The sequence below is a fragment of the Clupea harengus genome, chromosome 22 (assembly GCF_900700415.2).
Source record: "Clupea harengus chromosome 22, Ch_v2.0.2, whole genome shotgun sequence".
Classification (NCBI taxonomy): domain Eukaryota; kingdom Metazoa; phylum Chordata; class Actinopteri; order Clupeiformes; family Clupeidae; genus Clupea; species Clupea harengus.
In genome coordinates, this window is record NC_045173.1 from 13,197,353 (window position 1) to 13,218,322 (window position 20,970).

The 20,970-nt window shown below is 42.6% G+C and overlaps 1 protein-coding gene across 1 annotated transcript; it reads left to right on the forward strand.

Annotated features, from left to right (window-relative positions):
* Window positions 1–13,955: 13,955 nt before the first annotated feature.
* LOC105889408 (beta-1,4 N-acetylgalactosaminyltransferase 1-like) lies at window positions 13,956–20,674 on the forward strand (the record flags this gene model as incomplete). The annotated part of the gene is made up of 10 exons (XM_042703100.1): window positions 13,956–14,161; window positions 14,385–14,491; window positions 14,717–14,754; window positions 15,037–15,132; window positions 16,880–17,060; window positions 17,305–17,391; window positions 17,624–17,805; window positions 18,184–18,327; window positions 18,771–19,014; window positions 19,407–20,674. Coding segments are annotated over 10 exons (1,473 nt in total), but the record flags the coding sequence as incomplete, so codon positions are not given.
* Between the last annotated feature and the right edge of the window lie 296 nt (window positions 20,675–20,970).

Genomic DNA, 20,970 nt, shown 5'->3' on the forward strand with positions numbered 1-20,970 from the left:
ACAGTCACCAGAAAACTCACCCTTGAAAGTCAGTGGACGTCATCATCAGCTTCGATGGACAACTACAAGCAAGCAAGAAGTGGCCGCTTGCTAATAGGGTTGTGTTGCACTTCACTTTTCTGCTTGACATTCTGCTGGAGACTCAGTCGGAGAAAGATCAATCAGGAAACAGGCTTTATTCTTGCAGTCATTCAAATGATTGAGGGAGAGAGGATGGTTTCACTCAGCAGATTCACTCGTGTCTCTGATTAGACATTGAAACAATCCAAGTTTAGGGCATTCCATATGGCAGAGTTTGTTATGGCTGTAAATCCTGTGATGTCAGAGGCTGTTATTCAGTTAAGACAAGGAAGTTGGCATTAAAAGAAAAATAATTGGAGGAAAGGAAGGATCAACTTAAATTGAAGGAAAGAAAATTATTATTAAAACACGAACGACTCTTGAAAGAGTTGGAGAAGAGGCATGTTTCTCCGTCACCTAGAGGTGAGTTTGATGTGACTAGCCACATTAGATTAGTTCCTCCTTTTCAGGAGAAAGATATTGAGAGGTATTTCCCTCATTTTGAATGTGTGGCTACAACTTCAAAGTGGCCTAAACAATTTTGGACATTGCTCTCACAGAGTGCTCTTGTGGGGAAGGCACAGGAGGCATATTCTGCCTGAAGTATTGAAAGTTCAAATTATGACTTGGTGAAAGAGGCTATTCTGAAGGCGTATGAGCTGGTTCCTTTGGCTTATCGTCAGCGTTTCAAGAGCTATATGAAACAAGATAGGCAAACCTACAGTGCCCTCCACAATTATTGGCACCCCTAGTGAATATGAGCAAAACAGGCTATGAAAAAATATGTCTTTGCTGTTTATCCTCTTGGTCTTTCACTCAAAATATTCAAAGCCTCCCTTTGCCAAGATAGAAGCTCTGAGTCTTCTCCTATAATGTGTGATGAGGTTGGTGAACACATGGCACGGGATCTGAGACCATTCCTACATGCAGTATCTCTCCAGATCCTTCAGATTCTGAGGTCAACGTTTGTAGACTCGGCTTCAGCTCATCCCACAGATTTTCTATGGGGTTTAGGTCGGGGGACTGTGATGGCCATGGCAAAACCTTTATTCTGCCGTCGGTGAACCATTTTTGTGTTGATTTTGAGGTCTGCTTCAGGTCATTGACCTGCTGGAAGGTCCAACCACAGCCCATTTTAAGCTTACTGGAGGGGGCTGTTAGGTTTTCATTTAATATCTGCTGGTATTTGATGGAGTCCATGATACCATGTATCCTAACAAGATGGCCAGGGCCTTTGGAAGAAAAACAGCCCCACATCGAAGATCCGCCACCATACTTCACATTGGGTATGGGGGTCTTTTCTGTATGGCTATCTTTCTGTCTACGCCAAACCCACCTTTGATGTTTGTTGCCAAAAAGCTTTATTTTGGTCTCATCTGACCATATAACTCGGCCCCATTGAAAGTCTGACTTACATTTGGCAAACTGTAGGCGCTTTAGTTTGTAGTTGATTGACAGCAGAGGCTTTTTTCTGGCAACCCTCCAAAACAACTTGTGGTGATGTAGGTGGCATCTGATGGTAGTTTTGTAGACTTTCTGACCCCAAGACCCAACTCACCTCTACAATTCTCCAGCTGTGATCCTTGGAGATTCTTTTTCCAGTCGAACCATCCTCCTCATGGTGCGTGGGGTCAATGTACACACACGTCCTCTTCCAGGCTGATTCTTAACATCTCCTGTCGCTTTAAACTTCTTAATTATTTCCATGATAGTGGAAATGGGTATTTTCAACTCTTTAGAGATTTTCTTGTGTCCATTTCTTGATTTGTGCAGCTCCACAACTTTCCGTCGCACATCGTCACTGTGTTCTTGGGTCTTTCCCATAGTGATGAATGACTAATGGAATTTGGCCTGTGTCACCTCATATTTGTACGCCAGTGGAACAGGAAGTCATGGTTGACCTCTTAAGAGTTCCTTATCAAACAGGTGAACTTAAAAATGTAAAACATGACTGGAAATATACTTCGGTTAGATTTTAATTATAAGATTTTTCTAGGGGTGCCAATAATTGTGGCACACATGTTTTGGGAAAAAATATGTATTTAATGTCAACAGTTTTTTTTTTCTTTCAATAATTTTACTTCAATGAAAAGGTAAGATTTTTGTGAATATTTTGAGTGAAAGACCAAGAGGATAAACAGCAAACACATATTTTTTTATAGCCTGTTTTGCTCATATTCACTAGGCGTGCCAATAATTGTGGAGGGCACTGTATGTTGAATTAGCAAGAGAGAAGTTCAACAGGTGGTGTCTATCTATGAAAGCGGACTTTATAGAACACAGATGTGGGCCTATCAGGGTCAGATCTGGTCCCCAGTCAGACATCCCTGCACATAGGCCTACAGTATTGTGCTCCTCCAAGTCACAGACTCTACCAGTATTCTCTTTAACCAATTGTATGATTGGATAAGATAGATAGATTCCATGGAAGACCATGGTTGTGATTCGTAGCTTGGGACACTAGACTTGTGTTGTGTTTTACTGTCTCTGTTTTGTCCAGGAATTCAAGGATCACCAGGGATTATCATTTGTTTTTACTGCTTGGTGACAACTTGTAAAACGCGTCTTGATGAAGATCATGCTAACTGGGTGTGGGAGTGTATTGTTCATTGATCTACAGAGGCCTACACATGACATGTCTACAACTTGTAAAACTTGTAAAACTTGTAAAACATTTCTTGGTGAAGGTCATGCTAACTAGGGGTGGGAGTGTTCTGTTCATTGATCTACAGAGGCCTACACATGACATTTCTACAGGGGCGTACCTGTTAAAGGCAAAAAGACAACTGAGAAAACTTTTGAACAGGCTAGTGAAAAGCTGCTTGAGTTTCACTAAGGAACAACTTCTTTAGCTGGCATCTAATTATCAAGTTGATATTTCTAGTGGTGATAAAAAAGCTGAAACATCAAAGATCATTAAAAAAGAGCTTGCGGCCAGAGGTGTTTTAAAATCACCTCTGCCTTCAGTGGCAGAGTTTGTTATGGTTGTAAATCCTGTGATGTCAGAGGCTGTTATCCTGTGATGTCTGAGGTCTTTATATCCCCTTCTCTCTATCTGTATACCAGTGTGTGTGTGTGTGTGTGTGTGTGTGTGTGTCTGTGTGTGTGTGTGTGTGTGTGTGTGTGTGTGTGTGTGTGTGTGTGTGTGTGTGTGTGTGTGTGTGCGTGCGTGCGGAAAGATAGAGGCTTTGCAAATGTCTCACTCCAAAAATCAGAAATGTCTGTCTGATCCAGTGCACTTTGGCCTGTTGTATAGTGTGGTGTACAATGGCAACATTTTGCCTTGATTGTGACTAAAAACCGATCAGAATTTTATGGTGCAATTTGAAGTGTACAGGGTTAGAATTACCTGAGTACAGTTGCAGATTTTGAGTCTCACAATAAACAATTGCTTTTTCATATTACTAACTACTAACCAACACAACATGTATTGTTGAGTTCTCATGTCTTACTGCAAAATCAGGCCTTTTAGCCCCTTTTGACATATTTGTTTGAACAGTAGATGATGTAACACACTGAGGCAGAGCCTGTGCAGTTCAATGGCTCGTCATGCTCCTGTGAGGCAGGAATGCTTCGGTGTTGTAGTTTGGTATGCAGAAGAACCTTATAGGCATGGCATAGGCCTAAAACACAGGTAGTGCATTATGTAAAGCTATGTGACAGTTGCTTGTATGTGAAAGCTAGGCATCATGATTATACTGATTTTTTTCTCCTCAGGGGATCAGTGCTGGGCCAACTTTAAACGCCGAAGCCGGTGGTGACGAAGCCAAAGTCATCAGCCAAAAGTGCAAAATCTACACTTTTCGCAAGCATACACAGGTCATGTTCTTTATAATTCCGAAGATTCTAATAAAATAAGATACACCATTCTACATTTTACCGAAAAAGGAATCACTGAAAAATTGAGACTTTTATGATGTTAATCATTTTGTTTTAGGATCACTGCCTGACCTCTCAATTGTAGAAACACTGAAAAGCTTGAAGCCCCAACCTCTTACATCCTGTGTTTTCAGTGGGTTGTCGGAGCTATCTTTTGTTGACTCCAGGTTCGGATCTTTTTCAAGGGGTTCATCTTATCAGTCTCCCCTTATTTTGACAAGAACACATATAAACCATCCAGATTCCCCTGTGTTTCCCACACTCCTAGTGGAGGGTTCCTGTTAAAAAGGCTGCCTCACCAGCTGCATCCAGCTGTGCACCCCACTGTGCAAGCCACCACGGGACCTGGGGTCCAGGCAGAGGTCAGCCTATCAGTTGATCCCAGGGTTCCGTGGGGGGCTCGTAAACAGTGGAATTTCACTGACCATTTGGTTTCAAGGTTGCCCTTTATTTCATGTCTGGACATGCTCTGCTCAGTCCCCTTGCACTATATAAGTCCGCCCTCCGGTGGCCAAGTTGTCGGGCAGAGTTGGAGAAGTCGTCATCGAGGAGTGCGTTTGGACAATTCATGTTACCATCAGAGTCATTCAATTTCATCCTGGCCGTGCGTCTATAAGACATTGAGTGTTCTGCTGTTATATGTGTGTTCAGCTGGCATTGGCATTGGAGAACATCCTTCCTGCGGATGCGGTTTAAGTACCAGATCCTGGTCGACCACCTGAAGCTGGAGGATGCTCTGCTGATAGCAGACTCCTACAGCAAAAGCCGGTACCCATACACCAACACAATGGCATCCCTCACAGAGCTGTATGGCCAGCCACACAGGCTGGCTCTGCAGCGCATCAATGAAGTCCTGGCTGAATCTCCAGTCAAGAGCGGTGACAGCAGGGGGTTCCTGTTAAGGCAGTCGAGCCTACCAAGACAGCACAGCCCCCACCATGGAAGACAGAGCAGCCGCAGAAGTACTGCCCGTTCTGCAACAACATTCAGCACTACTTCAACCAGTGCACAGCATTCAAGCAGCTGACCAAGGATCAGAAGGTCAGCTGGATCAAGAGTGGATAACAGTGCTGGAGGTGTGGGAGAGACCATCCAACAGTGCAGTGCTACCTCAAGGCCAGATGCCAGACATGCAATCTGACGCATCTGGAAGTGCTGCACTAGGTGAACGCCAGACCAGAGAAGCCAGCCCCCGAAGCCAGTCAGCCGGTGACGTACTACCTTGATCCTGCCAGGAGGGGTAGTGGCGTACTACTGAAGATGGTAAATGTGTGCCTGTTCAATGGCAACAAGAAGATGGTTCTGACTCCCACCAATGAGCTGCTCCAACATGTGGCTCAGCTCTGGCAGAAGGACGTCCTGCTCTATCGTAATCAGAAGCTCATCACACGGTCGAAGCAGGACACAGCCGCTGTCAGAACACTGGAGGAGAAGACAGTCAGAGTGGATGTGGATGGCATTAACAGATATGCTACCCCCCTCCTGTGGAAGGAAAAGGTCCCGCCTCTTCAAGCCAGCACAGACTCCGTACTGGGCCACCTGCGTGGGACTGAGAAACGGCTGTTTCATGAACCGGTCCGCGCAGAGACTTACAGTAAGGAGATCAGGAAGCTACTGGGTGCCCAGCTAGCTGCCGTCCTGAAAAAGGAACTCACCCTGGCCATAGCCAGTATCACTCATTGGACAGACTCCACCACAGCTCTGCAATGGCTGCAGTCACAGTCTTGCCGTTACAAGGTGTTTGTTGGCACCAGAGTAGCTGACATCCAAGAGCTGACAGAAGGCAGTCCCTGGCGACATGTCAGATCAGCAGACAACCCTGCTGATGACATAACCAGAGGCCTGACCCTGTCTCAACTTCTGGGTGAGCACCGCTGGATCAACGGCCCATCATTCCTTCTGCAGGACGAGACTACATGGCCAGCAGAACCAGACTTTGCAGCATTCAAGGAGTCTGTGGAACTGCGGAAGTCACACTTCTGTGGCCACGTTTCGGTGACCCCTGTTTCAGCAGCTATCGAGAGCTGCTGGAGGCCTCTGTCAAAGCACGTCATGGGGCGGCTACGCCCACTGTCCCCACAGCAGAGGATTTCAGGCAAGCTGAGCTTGATCTCATCCGGACGGTGCAGAGAGACTGCTTCCCGGAGGAATTTCTTCGTCAGGGAAACCTGTCTCTGGATCCAGCAGACAGCTCACCTTGGCTCCTGAGTTCGACTCAGGGGTCCAACTGATCCGTGTGGGGGGGCGGCTCCGCAGGTGTGAGTCCCTGGAGGAAGACACCTTGCACCCCATAGTGCTGGATCCGCATCACCCCATCACCAAGCTCATTATCCAGGATGGTGACAGCCGGCTCATGCATCCAGGTCCGGAGAGGGTGTTTGCTGAGCTACGGCGACGGTTCTGGATATTGAGGGGGAGAGAGGCCGTCAGAAAGCACCAGCACGGCTGTGCTGAGTGCCGGAAATGGCGCAGTAGTCCAGTCATCCCCAGAATGGCTGACCTGCCCCCATCCAGCTTGCGGCGTTCCAAGCCCACTTTCTATTCCACAGGTATGGATTGTTTCGGTCCATACCTCATCAAGATTGGACGGAGAACAGAGAAACGATGGGGCATCGTGTTCAAGTGTCTGACAACCCATGCAGTGCATCTTGATCTGTTAGCAAACATGGATACGGATGCATTCCTGATGGCTCTACGTCGTTTCATCGCACGACGAGGCAAGCCACACGAGTTGCTATTAGATCAAGGCACAAACTTCAGAGGTGGCAACTCAGAGCTACAGGAGGCCTTCAAAGCTCTTACACCAGAGCTACAGGCCCAATTGGCTGGTCAGCAGATCAGCTTCAAATTCAATCCCCCGAATGCCCCACATTTCGGTGGGTCCTGGGAGAGAGAAATCCGGTCCATCAAATCAGTCCTACACACCACCCTAGGAGCTCAGTCGGTTGCGGAAGAGGTTTTGATGATAGTGTTGATCGAAGTGGAAGGCATCATCAACTCGAAGCCACTGGGTTACACGTCATCAGACATCGCAGATCCAGATCCCATCACACCCAACATGCTCCTGATGGGGCGCGTGATCCATCAACTCCCCAGGTCATCTACTCTGAAACAGAGCTCCTCAGCCGTCGCAGGTGGAAGCAGTGCCAGGCCCTAGCGGACCAATTCTGGGTCAAGTACATCAGGAACTACCTGCCATCACTACAGACCCGTTCCAAGTGGCAACAGGAAAGGGACGCACTCACAGTTGACAGCATTGTCATGATTGTCGACCAGCAGCTACCACGTGCCCTGTGGCCTGTTGGTAAAGTCACGGCAGTCATTCCAGGAGCTGATGGCGGCCTGTTGCCAGAATCATCAGACTCCCATCCCTCCCACTAGATACAACTGTCTAACTTCATGGGAACACCTTTGCTACGCAAAGTTGAGGGCGGCTGTTAAAAAGGCTGCCTCACCAGCTGCATCCAGCTGTGCACTCCACTGTGCAAGCCACCACGGGACCTGGGGTGATCCCAGGGTTCCGTGGGGGGCTCGTAAACAGTGGAATTTCACTGACCATTTGGCCATTCCAACAGTTTCTAAACAGTTTCAAGGTTCCCCTTTATTTCATGTCTGGACATGCTCTGCTCAGTCCCCTCGCACTATATAAGTCCGACCCTCCGGTGGCCAAGTTGTCGGGCACAAGAAACTGGAGTTGGAGAAGTCGTCATCGAGGACTGTGTTTGGACAATTCATGTTACCATCAGAGTCATTCAATTTCATCCTTGCTGTGCGTCTATAAGACAGTGAGTGTTCTGTTCATATTCATTCGGGTTGTATATAATGTTTCATCATTATTGTATTTAATTGTTAATATTTGTATATATTTGTCATTTGTATCAATTAATAGAAACCACGGATTCATGTGTGTTAGAAGTCCTTTACACGGATAATTCTACCATTCATTACACCGTTCAAACACGGATTCTATCAGTCATTCCATATCATCCTGCCATTCCAGTCTTGCTAGTGTCAGTGGAAGTAAACATCAGTTACATCAGTCATCATTGGGACATTGACATTATTGTTCTTACCGGACAAACCTGTGGCGATTGTCACCTAACCAATCAATCAGCATACAGATCCTTTTGGGATTTATTCCATTCAATATTCCCCTATTTTATAGTTCCAGATGTCCATCTAACATGCACTTTGTCCCAGACTGTGAGCAGATCTTTCATTTGGAGAACCTAAAGGTAACCCACAAGCTGTCAGCTCTGATAGAGGGAGGTACACGTAAACAGTCAGAATGTTTGTTGTGGAAAGAAATGCACCAACCTAGCGTGACCATTTGCACCAGCAAATTCATTACAACTTTATACATAGGACGTATCTCACCCCTGTCAGATTGCACCACATGAAGTTTGTCAATGACCCCCTGTGTACCTTATGTTCACTGAAGGTGCAGGGCACATATCTTCATATGATATGGGACTGCCCTCCTGCCAGGTTATTTTGGAACAAAGTTGCATCCAAATTATCTACCTTGACTGATGTTACAGTGCCTGTTACTGTGAAAGCATTGATTTTGAATGACTTCTCTACCTTAAAACTGTCTAAAATCCAAAAGCATGCAGTTTTTGCTGGACTGACTGCTGCCAAGAAAATGATTGCAACTCGTTGGAAACCACCTCATTCTATGTCTATCAAAGCCTGGTCCCTTTCCTTTTTGGACGTTATATACCTGGAACTGTCAACAGCTTGAATTAATGGTGCTTCAGAGAAAACTATAGCTGCATGGCACAGTATTGCTGTTTCTTTGAAAGAAATGGTGTAAACCTAAGCCTCAAGCCTTCCTTCTCTAGCCAAATTTGTTTTTAGTTAAGGCCCTTCCATTTGTCTATGTCACTATGTCTGTATGTCATGTATGTCTGTCTATTGTGTCTTTTCTGTCCTCCATATATTGGTGTATGTGTATTTTTATCATGTTGTTTTTATTTTCTTGTCACCTTGTCTTTCTGGCCACTTATATGGACTTCCCATTTACATTTTATACGTATGTTTTTAGTTATTCTATTTTGCTTTTTTACTCTCCCTGTATAAACTCATTGTTATAAAAAATAAAAACATTTGATCACAAAAAAAATTAAAATAAGTGTGGAGCTCATGTGCATATTCAAATTAATTTCAAAAGAAACTTGTAATACAAAAAAGTTACTTTTCATGTATACTTTTACTATGTAAAGTTTTATTGTGGTAGGTGTAAAGGAAAAAGTTAAGCCTATTTGGGTGTATTTTGGGCATATTCGATTAGTGTATAGCTCATTTGCATATTAAAACTCATTTTCAAAGAAACTTGTAATACAAAAAATGTTTACTTTTCATGGGTACTTTCATTGTGTAAAGTTTTATTTTGATAGGAGTAAAGGGAAAAAATTACATTTTGGGGGTGTATTGTTGCCTGCCATTATTAGCACTATGTTTAATGAGAATTAAACATATTTCCTTAACTAGGATTTCTTAGGACTTTAGTATGTTGTTCTGGACACCTCAAAGAAATGATCTATGCTTAAAAAAAATATTTTACAATTCATTCTATTTTTGGCTCCAAAATGAGTTACTTTGCCTGGACTATAACCCCTATTAAATGGGCGTGAATACGCTAAAAGACAGAAGCATCGTCATTGCCATATTGCTTCCTGGCACTTGTTCCGTCGGTCCCTGGATCAGAATTGTAGTTTACCTGCGCCTTTCTGACATCTTGCAGGTAAGTGTCAATTTACCACATAATTCTCATCTGCAACTCAGCACCAGTCTGGGCTATAGCGTTATCATAGACCGCCGCGAATTATTACTTATCTCCCTAAATTGTTCTTTTTTGGGCTAGTTGACAAAATAGGCTGTTTGAGGAACTGAATTAGACCACTGTAAGGTTGAAGATATATATCGAAATCGCACTATATTGAAATTCTTCAATGTTATCTCTAGAGTTAACTAAAAAATAGCAAATGTTTACGTGCATTGTAAGTGGCACTAATCAACAAAATATAGTTCTCAACTTAAATAGCTTGACTGTTAATCACAGTTGATGTCTTTGCAATGGTGGTGCTAAGAAAGCTTACAGGATAATGTTAATGAACGTGACATTCAATACATCATTGGTGTTTGTCAGAAATGACAAGTAGCCTACATTAGGCATGTGTAAAGTTTTGGATGTGGTCAAATATCTAACCAAAATGGTTCAAGGCCAATTGACCCCATCTCGTTACATTAAAAAACATGTTGTTTACACTCACTTTTTCTCGGTCCAATCATTTAAAAACATTTTGATGAAAGCAAGGAAAAGGCAATTTCTTCTATGCTGAATATTTGGTAAATAGTTTTTTGTTTCTTTTCTGTATGGACGCTTAAAAGCCTTACATACAAATCATACAGAGACAAATTAAAATGTGTTGTTTGTGTGTGTTTGTGTAGGTCTCTGCTTTTGTCAACAAAATCTCTTTCTCAGACTTATTAACCAGGTGCCTTTGGAAAAGACAGGGGGAAAGCAGCCTGACAGGTTATTCCTCATATCGAATATGAGTTATTTCGGAAAGACATGGGTGAGGTTTCTGCTCCTCTCAGGCGTGTCCCTCTGCCTTGTGCTGTTCGCACCCACCCTTCACAAACGACTCGTTGGGATTAAGGACTCTTGTCAGACTCTTCCTTCTGCGCTGTCTAGGTGAGATTGTTTAAAAGTGCCATCCATGATTCTAATCAAATAATTGTTTTTGTCTAATTCAGTTCCTCAAGTTCATCTAGCTGTCCGTTCTGTGTGTGCACTCAAACACGCAACAGTGACTCGGGCAAGCCATAAATAATTTCAGCCAATCAACACGTCGCTTCACCAGAGGGGTGTGATTTGATTGGCTGTTGAGCTCAAATATCAACAACCGTTTACCAGAATGTGCCTTTAACCTGGTAAGGTTCACTTATGTGTCGGGTGAGGCACTGCCTGGTAATGATTGAGGAGTTACAAAACGATGTCTGTTCGATTATATGTCTGCATTACTATAGTAAAATAATCCTTAATTTGTGGACCCCGCCATCATCTGTGTCCACGGTCTGGGGTAGCATAGACGTCAGAGATGCCCCAACCAAGATAAACAGAAGTGCGAATAGTATCAGATGTGCCTTTCGAAGGATGTTCATCCTACAGCCCCGAAGAGAAATCCTATTAAGAGAAAGTTACATTAATCGTAGGCTACTACAGGAGCACATTTACCATTATGAGCCTACCAAACCTATTCAACACATGAACCAAGCGTAGCGCACATTAACATTTTCACAAACTGGAATTGGTCTAACACTCTCCAATCATAGCTTATTTGTTTAGCAAAGAAATGCTGAACAATCACTTTTAGCTACCCTAAAAAGAAATCTGTAAATGTTTTTGTTTTTTTAAAGACCACAATTACATTGTCAATTGTGTAGGCCTATATAGTCATGGCCATTTGTCCATGAAGTCACACAACCTGCAAACATTCCTCGAGGCTCATCTCTTTGTTTGATTGGACTGGATATATCAAAATTCAAGTAAGTACAATGCTTTAAATATTTTTTTTGTGTGATTGTTACAATGTCTAGAACATGTATATACTTAGTTACTGTGGAATACATTAGATTAGATTTTGAGCTTTTTATGTCTGTGTTTCAACACTGGTAGTCAAAACAGCATGTGGACCTTATGTGGACATTACACTTCTCAGATGTTCACATAATGAGAAAAACACTAATAGACATATTATGTCTATGGTGATTCACTATAACTAAGTTCTAAACATGTTTCCTCTGTAAAAAAAAAAAAAAGTCAGATCTTGATTGAGTAAATTAATACATTATTGCTGGTTGCAGTATATATAACTGCAGTTAAAAAAATGCATTTCTCTGATCCTGGGCTTTTTTCTAGGCCTTGTTTGTTTCTCCAAATAGCTGCTTCTGAATGTTCTGTAATATTTTGGGGGATGGTTGTTGCATTGTTTAGTGGCACGTGAGAATGTAGTTGAGTGGGGATGTAAGTGCATTGGAGAGCTGCAGGTTTTCCTTTGAGTGTAAGTACTGAACATACAGTCAAGCCAGAAAGTGCATACCCCTTTCACCTTCACCTTTCACAGACTTATACAATAGATTGAGTTCATTGCCTCAAAAATCTACACACAATAGCAAATCATTCCGAAGTGAGTGAAAACAGTTAAATATCTGTACACACCCAAGCCTAATACTTGGTTGTTGCACCTTTGGCAGCGATTACAGCCTCATGGCGTCTTGGTAAAGAAGCTACGAGCTTGGACATTTTTGCCCATTCCTCTTGGCATATCCTTGCAAGGTCCACCAGGTTGGATGGGGAATATCGGTACACAGCCATTTTCAGCTCTCTCCATAGATGTTCAATTGGATTCAGGTCTGGGCTCTGGCTGGGCCACTCAAGGTCATGCACAGACTTTCTCCGAAGCCACTCCATTGTTCTCTTTGTGTGTGCTTCGGGTCGTCATGATGGAATGTAAACCTTCGTCCAAGTCTGAGGTCCAGAGCGCTCTGGAGCAGGTTTTCTTCAGGGAAAAAATACAACACTAACCCATTGATTTTTAATAAATTAGCACAAATGTCTAAAAACCTGTTTTCACTTATGGGCTATTTTGTGTAGAATTTTGAGACAAAAAATTAACTCAATCTATTGTAGAGTATGTCTTAATGTGGAGAAGGCGAAAGGGGTGTGCACACTTTCCGGCTTGACTGTAATAGGCTAACCAGACAGTATTGTGTGACTTTGGTGGAATGTGTAAATAAGAGTAGGATTCATTTGGCATTGAACTTAGTAAGACAGGAAACTACATAATACTTTTTTCCATTTCAGAATGCCACCAGCAAAGAGGGGTCTTCTATAAAGTGTGCAGGATGTGACTGATGCCATCCGGAATGGAGAGAGTGACTCTGAGACGGTATCAGACGACACTGCTGCAAGTGACAATGAGGCAGATTAAGCTGCCGGTGAAGTAGACAAAGAAAACCAACAACCCACTGACTACCCAGCCGTTGATTATGGGGACAACGAGCACCAACCAAACAAACCGACCATACCCTATTTCAGGTTTTTCTGGTCCGGATATCACAGAAGATGCCATTTCCCTCCACACACCCTTGGAACACTTCCAAAAGTTTGTGTCAGAAGGCAAGTTCTGACAAAATATTGGGACTGTTACAAGCTCTTAGGACTGCCATTGCAAATGAATACACCATCAGGCAATGCAGCAAGTGTAATGTTCATCATTCCTTTTTCAGAGGAAAACAACTGTCTTTGGGACATTGTAAATGAATATGGCTAAACACTGGGGCTAAGATTAAATTCAGTATTGTAAAGACAATTTGATCCCTTCTTCTTATTAATATTTTTGTTATTATGAATAAATTACTATTCATAAGTATATGACTTGTGTGATTATGATTCATGAAAAAAGTTCAGAGGCCTCCTACAACAACATCTGAAAGGTGAAAAAACATTTAGCAAATTTATTTTGCTCAGGGTTGCAGACGAATGTTTGTCATGCATTACAATTTGGAGTTTGGTATTTGCAGGAGTTGTATAGGAGTGTAAGCAAGTACTTAACAACAACAACAGCATCAACGACAGAGGTACGAAATCAAAATCACTTAAAGACAATGAATGATTATAAACAGCACAACAAAGACAAGTATACTGTGTAAGGAAATTATAGTTTTTTTATACACTGGTTCAAAGTGTTCTACTGTCATGGCAATCATATGCAGATATTTACAGAGTGAAAGACCGTTTGCCACTGAGATTTCTTTACTTAAAAAGAACTTTACAAATAATACCACAGGTTTGTTTGGTTGGATATGCAAGACGGCACATTGATAGTGATGTTTCCAAGTAGCTACATATTCCCCAGCGAAGGGGGAAATTGTTAACATGTTCAGAATAAATATGGTTAGAAAATGAAGATTAAAAAATGATGCGTTTTAGGCCCGTCAATATTTGAGGACACCTCTGCAGAATCCAGTGTTATTTTTTTACTTACCGGACTATATACTTCTTCCCACCATGTCAATGTCCTAGTGCCACAAAAATCTCCAGACGTCCCCCCACACACTGCTCGTGCAAAGGGGCCTTACTGAAGGATTTCTTCAAGAACGACAGCGGTACCGTCAGGAGACGACAGGAAGAGTACAGAAAGCATAAGGCCAGGTAGGATGTAGGATTAATGCACAAACAGCAGATATTGATTTTATGTATTATTATTTACTTATTTTATTTTATTTATTTAGATAAGATATGTATTTCTTTGTCTTCCCCTTTTAACCCTTAGGGTAATTTAGTTATTTTCGCTTGTGTAAACTGCTTTGTTTTCCCACCTTCATTTTAAGACGCCCCTGTTTTGATATCCATCTCCTTTATATCTGACATCCAGAACATCATCCAGTCTCGACCTGCTTCTTGTGGCTCCTGCCAATTCGCCACTTCAATACCCCATACAGGGATTTACTGTTGTGCCTCTCCAGAGGACTCTGATACCTGGTAGGGGTGTGTGTGTGTGTGTGTTTAAACGTGTATATCTACATGTGTGTGTGTGCATATTTGCAAACTAACTTCAGAGTGAGGAAAACAAATGGGTTTATGTTAGGTTTTGTGAAGGAGTGACTGTCTTTTATACCATAATTATTATCTGGACTGTAGTGATGAAGGATTAAAACCTTAATGGAGTGAATCCATGTGATAACTGAGTATGTGGCATTGTTTCAGGTCTAGGTGTCTATGCCCCAGACAGGGAGATATATAAGGTTTGTTACCAAGATGAGTGTACCGCACTGTAATTGGGGGGTGATAACCTAGATGGTAGCTGACTAGAGCTGATCTGGCACAGATTTGGCACATATTATCCAGGCCAGATGCCAGACTCCTCAGCCAGTTATTATCTATGGGCTGAGGGGCAGGAACAAAGAGCGTGTCATTGTAAGATGGCGGCTGATTCTGGATTGGATTCATGCCATGACCATCAGCCGCTATCTGGGATTTGTTGGGATATGGTGTTTCTGGTGTTTTTGCACTTGCTTTCTGTCCAGCACGACACAATGGGCAATAAGGGTTACCTAGGTTACCTGTTTATTTATAGTTGCCATGTCAGCCATCTTACAAACAGGTCGGGGGCCATTCTCAAGGTAAGGATGAAATTAAAATATTATTTGTACAGTACATAGACAGACACGCGCGCGCACACACACACACACACACACACACACACACACACACACACACACACACACACACACACACACACACACACACACACACACACACACACACACACACACACACACACACACACACACACACACACACAGTTAACCGTCCATTGCACAATATCTTTGTTGTTTCACATAATACCACTTGCACTTTCTCAACTTTCTGGTGAAAACTAACAATCTTTTTTCATGGCATTTTTAGTAAGTAAGACTTTATTTATATAGCACATTTCGTACAAGAGTTGCAGTTCAAAGTGCTTTACATAAAATCAATAAAGCAAAAAGCAAGAGCAATACATGGAGTAAAATAATGATCAACATCGTATCAGAACCTGATGTTCCGACAGGCTTCTTGGATTACTAAAATCATGATAAAAGGAATAAAAGTAATAAAACCCTTCTGCCTGGTCTCTAGCTCAGTCGTAACCATAGTGCTGCTTCATAGATTCCGCCTTACCCTGTTAAATATTTTCCCTAGCTATGTTTCCACCCAGAGGCCACCCTTCCTTCTATACCCTTCCTTCAGAGGCCTTCTCGTCTTCTTCCACCGAGTGCGTGGCTTCGGGAGGGACACTAGCTCTCCTTTACAGGCTTAAGGAAGGTGACCGTGCCCCGGGGACTAGAAAATTCGTTAGGGAAATATCTGTGAGAATAACAGGAGATATATTGAAGCCACAATATGGTTCCAACAGTGCTATGGTACCCTTAAACAGTTTTACAGAGAAATAGTTCAAATAGTGCAAGTTACAGAGAAATAAATAGTGCCAGATAAAATTAATGAAATGCTTTGGTAAAAAAGCCTTTTGAAAGTGTCTAGCGTGTTGGCTTCCCTAATATTAATGGGTAATGTGTTCCATAATTTTGGGGTGTAGTTGACAAAGGCCGCATCACCAATCTTCTTATGACTGCTTCTGGTGACCTGCAATAGACCTATATCTGATGATCGCAGTGTTCTAGCATCCAATTGTGTATTGCCAATAAACAGTTAGTAATGGAGTTTATGGCTGTCGCATCGTTAGGTTCAGCGGATATATACAATTGTGTGTCATCCGCGTAGCTATGAAAATCTATACTATATTCTCTGATGATGTCAGAGTACAAATTCATTTTCATTTTCCGGTACTTTTTAACTTGATGGAAATTGACTGTTTACAGGTTGTGTATGTGTCTTTGCTTACAATTTCCCATGAGATTGTTTAAGCTATGGCACAATAATAAGGATGTTTGTTGGAATGGAGCGTCTATTCTAACCTAACCATCGCAAAAGGACAACTGCAAATTGACCCTATAAGCTCATTGTTAGGTGAAAATTCACTCAAGTTGTCTCAGGACTCCGGAGATGTAAATCAGTAAATCTAAAAGTCCTTTTGGGTCATCCCAACGGCGCTTTCTGAAATGCACGGATGACAGTTTTACACAGGGTCGAACAGGCACAGTTTAACCCTTCTCATCACCTCTGAGCTCACCCAAACATATGCAGAAGGTCCCTCTCCTTACACATATAGCTCTTACTCATATGCAGACTACATGGCGTCAGCACCTAGTAATCGAAGTTACACACACACAGAAACACAGAAAAGCCATGTTCCTGCTTACATAAGCACATGATGCATACAAGGTCATTGTTCATACTGGTGTCATGATCATGCTCAATCTCTGACAGCTGTCACTAGTGGCCTCCCGAGGCCTGCTGTCTGTAGAGGAGCCGGGCACGGATGGGCTGGTGGAGGGAGACGGAGGCAACCAGCTCGACATCACCGCCCTCAGCGCCTCTGGGCTCAATGCCCTTTTGGGCAGAGTGCACTACACCAGCACGGTGTACCGCCTCAGAACGGGCGACCTGGGTAAGGGCCATTTTTAGTTCAATCTCGAGTTTATTTCATGTACATAGCACCGTTTACCATAAACATTGTCTTAAGGTTTCTGGTAAGAAGGGGTTATGTATTGGGGGTATAGAAACGAGTCACTGCCTTATATGAGAAGACATTAAAAGGAGGTGTTAAACAGAAGTTCAGGAAATAAAAGGAATACTTAATTTGCCTCTCTGTGGTTCTCCTGTTAACCGTGTACCTTTCTACTTCTCTCCAGTGCATTTCCTGTTTGAGAAACACAATGTCACCTTTCCCGTAGTCATCCAGCAACCCTCCGTGCCCATCATATTTGATCTAGGGGAAGGTATGGCATACCTTCCGCATAACACAACACAACACCCCACACACAACATAGTAGCCAACACCGCCCAATGATGTGTAAATAAATGCAGCACATTATACCTCAATATATTGTTAGTATGACAAATATGGTTGCCTTTTATATTTTTGTTTTAAAGTCTGCGTTAACATAATTACAAATTCCACAATAGAAGTCGAAGTAGCAGCAACAGTGAAAATATCTTTCTTCACCCTAGATATAAACTCACAGGTGACCATCACCACCAAGACCTTCCTGAGGTACCTCGAGCTGAACACCTTGATCTACAGCATCCGCCAGTACTATAAGACCATGAAGATAATCATTGCTGATGACAGCTTTGACCCCATCAAAGTGAATGGCTCTGACATTGAACAGTACTTCATGCCTCCCGGACAGGTAAAAGTTAATTTCAATAATTCATAGTGCGCATGTGTACTATGGTCACACTAAGGTCAGATCTCTCTGTTTCAAGTGCTTGGTCCTATAGCTACAGGAAACCCCTGAACTGTAACATCCCTTACAAATACCTGCATTATATACCCCTCAATGTGTATAGTTATTGTATAGAGTTACTGTCCAAATTCTAAGCTATTTATTTCAGGTTACTTGTATTATTAAGAAGCAACACACCATCAATGACATTTCTCCATAAGCATTTCCCATTGAGGACAATTTATGTTAGAGGACCCCTTGTCTGAAGTTGCAGTGTGTGGAATCTGGACAGCATTTGTTTTTCCTTTATAATCATCTTTTCTATGTATGCTATCTTATCAGGGATGGTTTGCAGGAAGGACACTGGCTGTGTCTCAGGTCACCACTAAGTACTTCCTCTGGGTGGACGATGACTTCTACTTCACAGAGCAAACCCAGATAGAGAAGCTGGTGGAGGTCATGGAGAGCATGCCCGAGCTGGACATGGTAATCTCCTACTGTCATCAGTGATACAGAGGACAACATGTTCTTATGGCTATGATGTTATATACTCATATTTGAGGCTGAGGTTAAATTGTTGTTGTTGTTGTTGCTGGTGCTGGTGGTATTAAGTAGGGGAACATACACATATAGTAATGTCAAAATACTCTTGTAGTCATATAATATATAGTTACATTGATGAAGATGCAATAGATGTATTTGTCACATGCAAGATTGTACAACAGCAGTAAAATGGGGTTGCCACAACTCCGACAACTGAGCAAATAGCAAACGTAAGCAACGGGATATCAATCTAATAATAATAATAACCATCCACGCCATCAATGACACATAATAAATCTGATCTGCATGGAGTCATATCTCTACCCCAGTCAGTGGCTACGAGGTCCCTCTGATTGTCGGACACGTGATCAAATAAAAATCAAGAGTGTGTCTGTACCCAGGTGAGTGCTGTAGTAGGGCGGAGCGGGTTCAGTTACCGGATGACATACGAGGAAGGGCAGGAAGATGAGGGGGGCTGCCTGCTCCGGTTCCGTGGACCCTACAAGGAGACGGTGCCTGGTTTCCCTCAGTGTTCCCTCAGCAACGTGGTCATCAACTTCTTCCTTGCACGGACGGACTCGGTGCGGAAGGTGCTATTTGATCCCCGGCTCAAGAGGGCAGCCCACTCACGTAAGTGATAATGCAGGACCACCTCTTTCGTTTTTAGCATCTTCAAGACCGAGTCAGTTTTTCATTAGTTGCAGTTCAAATTTTCCCTTTCAGTTATTCAGTGTGGTTCGATTTTAATTATTAGTATTAATTATTAATTATTAGACCACTAGCACCACTACTATAGTCAACATTGTCTACCAGCACCTTACAGAACTAGTCATTCACATCCACATAAGAAGAACATGTATGGTGGGCAGTTCAAACAGTTTTTAAAGAAATGTATTCAACTGCTGGTTGACTGCATTTCTTGGTAGACATCTTCACAAAACAGAATCACCATATTGTCAGATATGATAAGAGAATGCATGCAGTGCACTCAACAGTCCCTTCCCTGTCTCCTTCACTGACAGAGTTCTTTGTGGATGCTGTTGGGAAACTACTGATAGCGTCATGCAACCACATCACCGTTGACCATCAGAGCAAGAGGCCAGGGAACGAACAATACCATTCCTTCAGGAAGCAGAGTGAAAACGATGAGAACCGTCTCCTGTACTTCTTTAAAAACCACTTCAGCTGCATTAACCTAAAAGCTGACTAGCTGGTAGTTCACAGGATTTTTAAACAAGACAACTCGACAGCCACGATGGCTGTCGAATCTGAAGTGGATCTGTGCCAGGGATGTGTAGACTGATATGAGGTTATGGGAATTCAATCATGTTTCATTTTGGATTGTACATAGATGATGCCAAAAATGAACCATTTTCAAAAGAAAACACTTTGTGTTCAAGCATGCGAGTCCAAACATCGGAGAAACAATGGCCGTGTCAAGCTCGGGAAGTTGGTTGGTTTTTAAATAAATCAGAACATGTTCTGAGAGTCCTTGAGTTGCTTTCACGGTTACCAGTTCTCAACAATAAGCACACCCACACAGTACAGTAGACTGCAATAGCACATGCTTGGAATAATTTGAATGGTACACTTGCATTACAAGAATGGAATGGCTCACTTAGTAAGAGACATCAGAGATTGGATCTTACCATCAAGATCTAATTAGCAGTCCAATCAGCATCAGCTATCAGTAAGGATAGCTTGCCTGAGTCAGGAGATCTCTTGAGCTGCAGCTATATAAAATAAATATGTGCAAACAGTTTCCAATGCTAGGCTACAAAAGGTGCATTGTGGTGGTGTGAAAGTTTTTGTCACCTTCGGGGTGTGGGTGGGATGAGGGCCAAAAAACACCCATGGTAAAGTAATTAGTATTAATTGATGAGTTGTGATGTTTCAACGTAATTCAGCCCTACCCTGCTCTTCTTTGGGTAGACCTCTTCTAAATGTTGCCCCGGATGGATGTGGTCCAGGGGTTACATTTGGAGAGATAGGGTCAGCTGTTAATAAATCTCCCATTTGTAACAATTGTCTGTGATAAAAAAAAAGTTTAAATGTGTAAGACGCTGTTACACTGACGCGTAATCTAATGCAATTTGTGGCAAAGACAATTACTCTCTATGCACAGCTCCCCCTGGTGGTAGCTACCAGGTAAGGTTAATGCTGTGCTGAATAGGAGTCCCTCCCTCCACCGATACTTGATCACACATCCAGCATCCTCACTCGATACTGTATCTCTCTCTCTCGGCTGCATCTGCATAGGAGAACACCTGTATTACTGAAACCTAGGTCAGGAGGAACGGAATTCAAACATTTTGGCTTTTATTAAACATGTCATTCATGTCATGAAATACTGAATGGAAAACCGCATCGTAGGCCTTCTCTGTGGGGTTGGAATTATCTTCTCTCAACACATCCATTATTTGGTTCTGAATAAGAACGTAATCTTTTTGTGTTATATGTTTACGTTCAACAAACGGACGTTTTAACTGTAGCGTCAGATACACACATTCTATTTAATTCATATCAATTTTATTTATATAGCGCCAAGTCTCAAGGCGCTTAAACACATGAATGGACAGTCACACA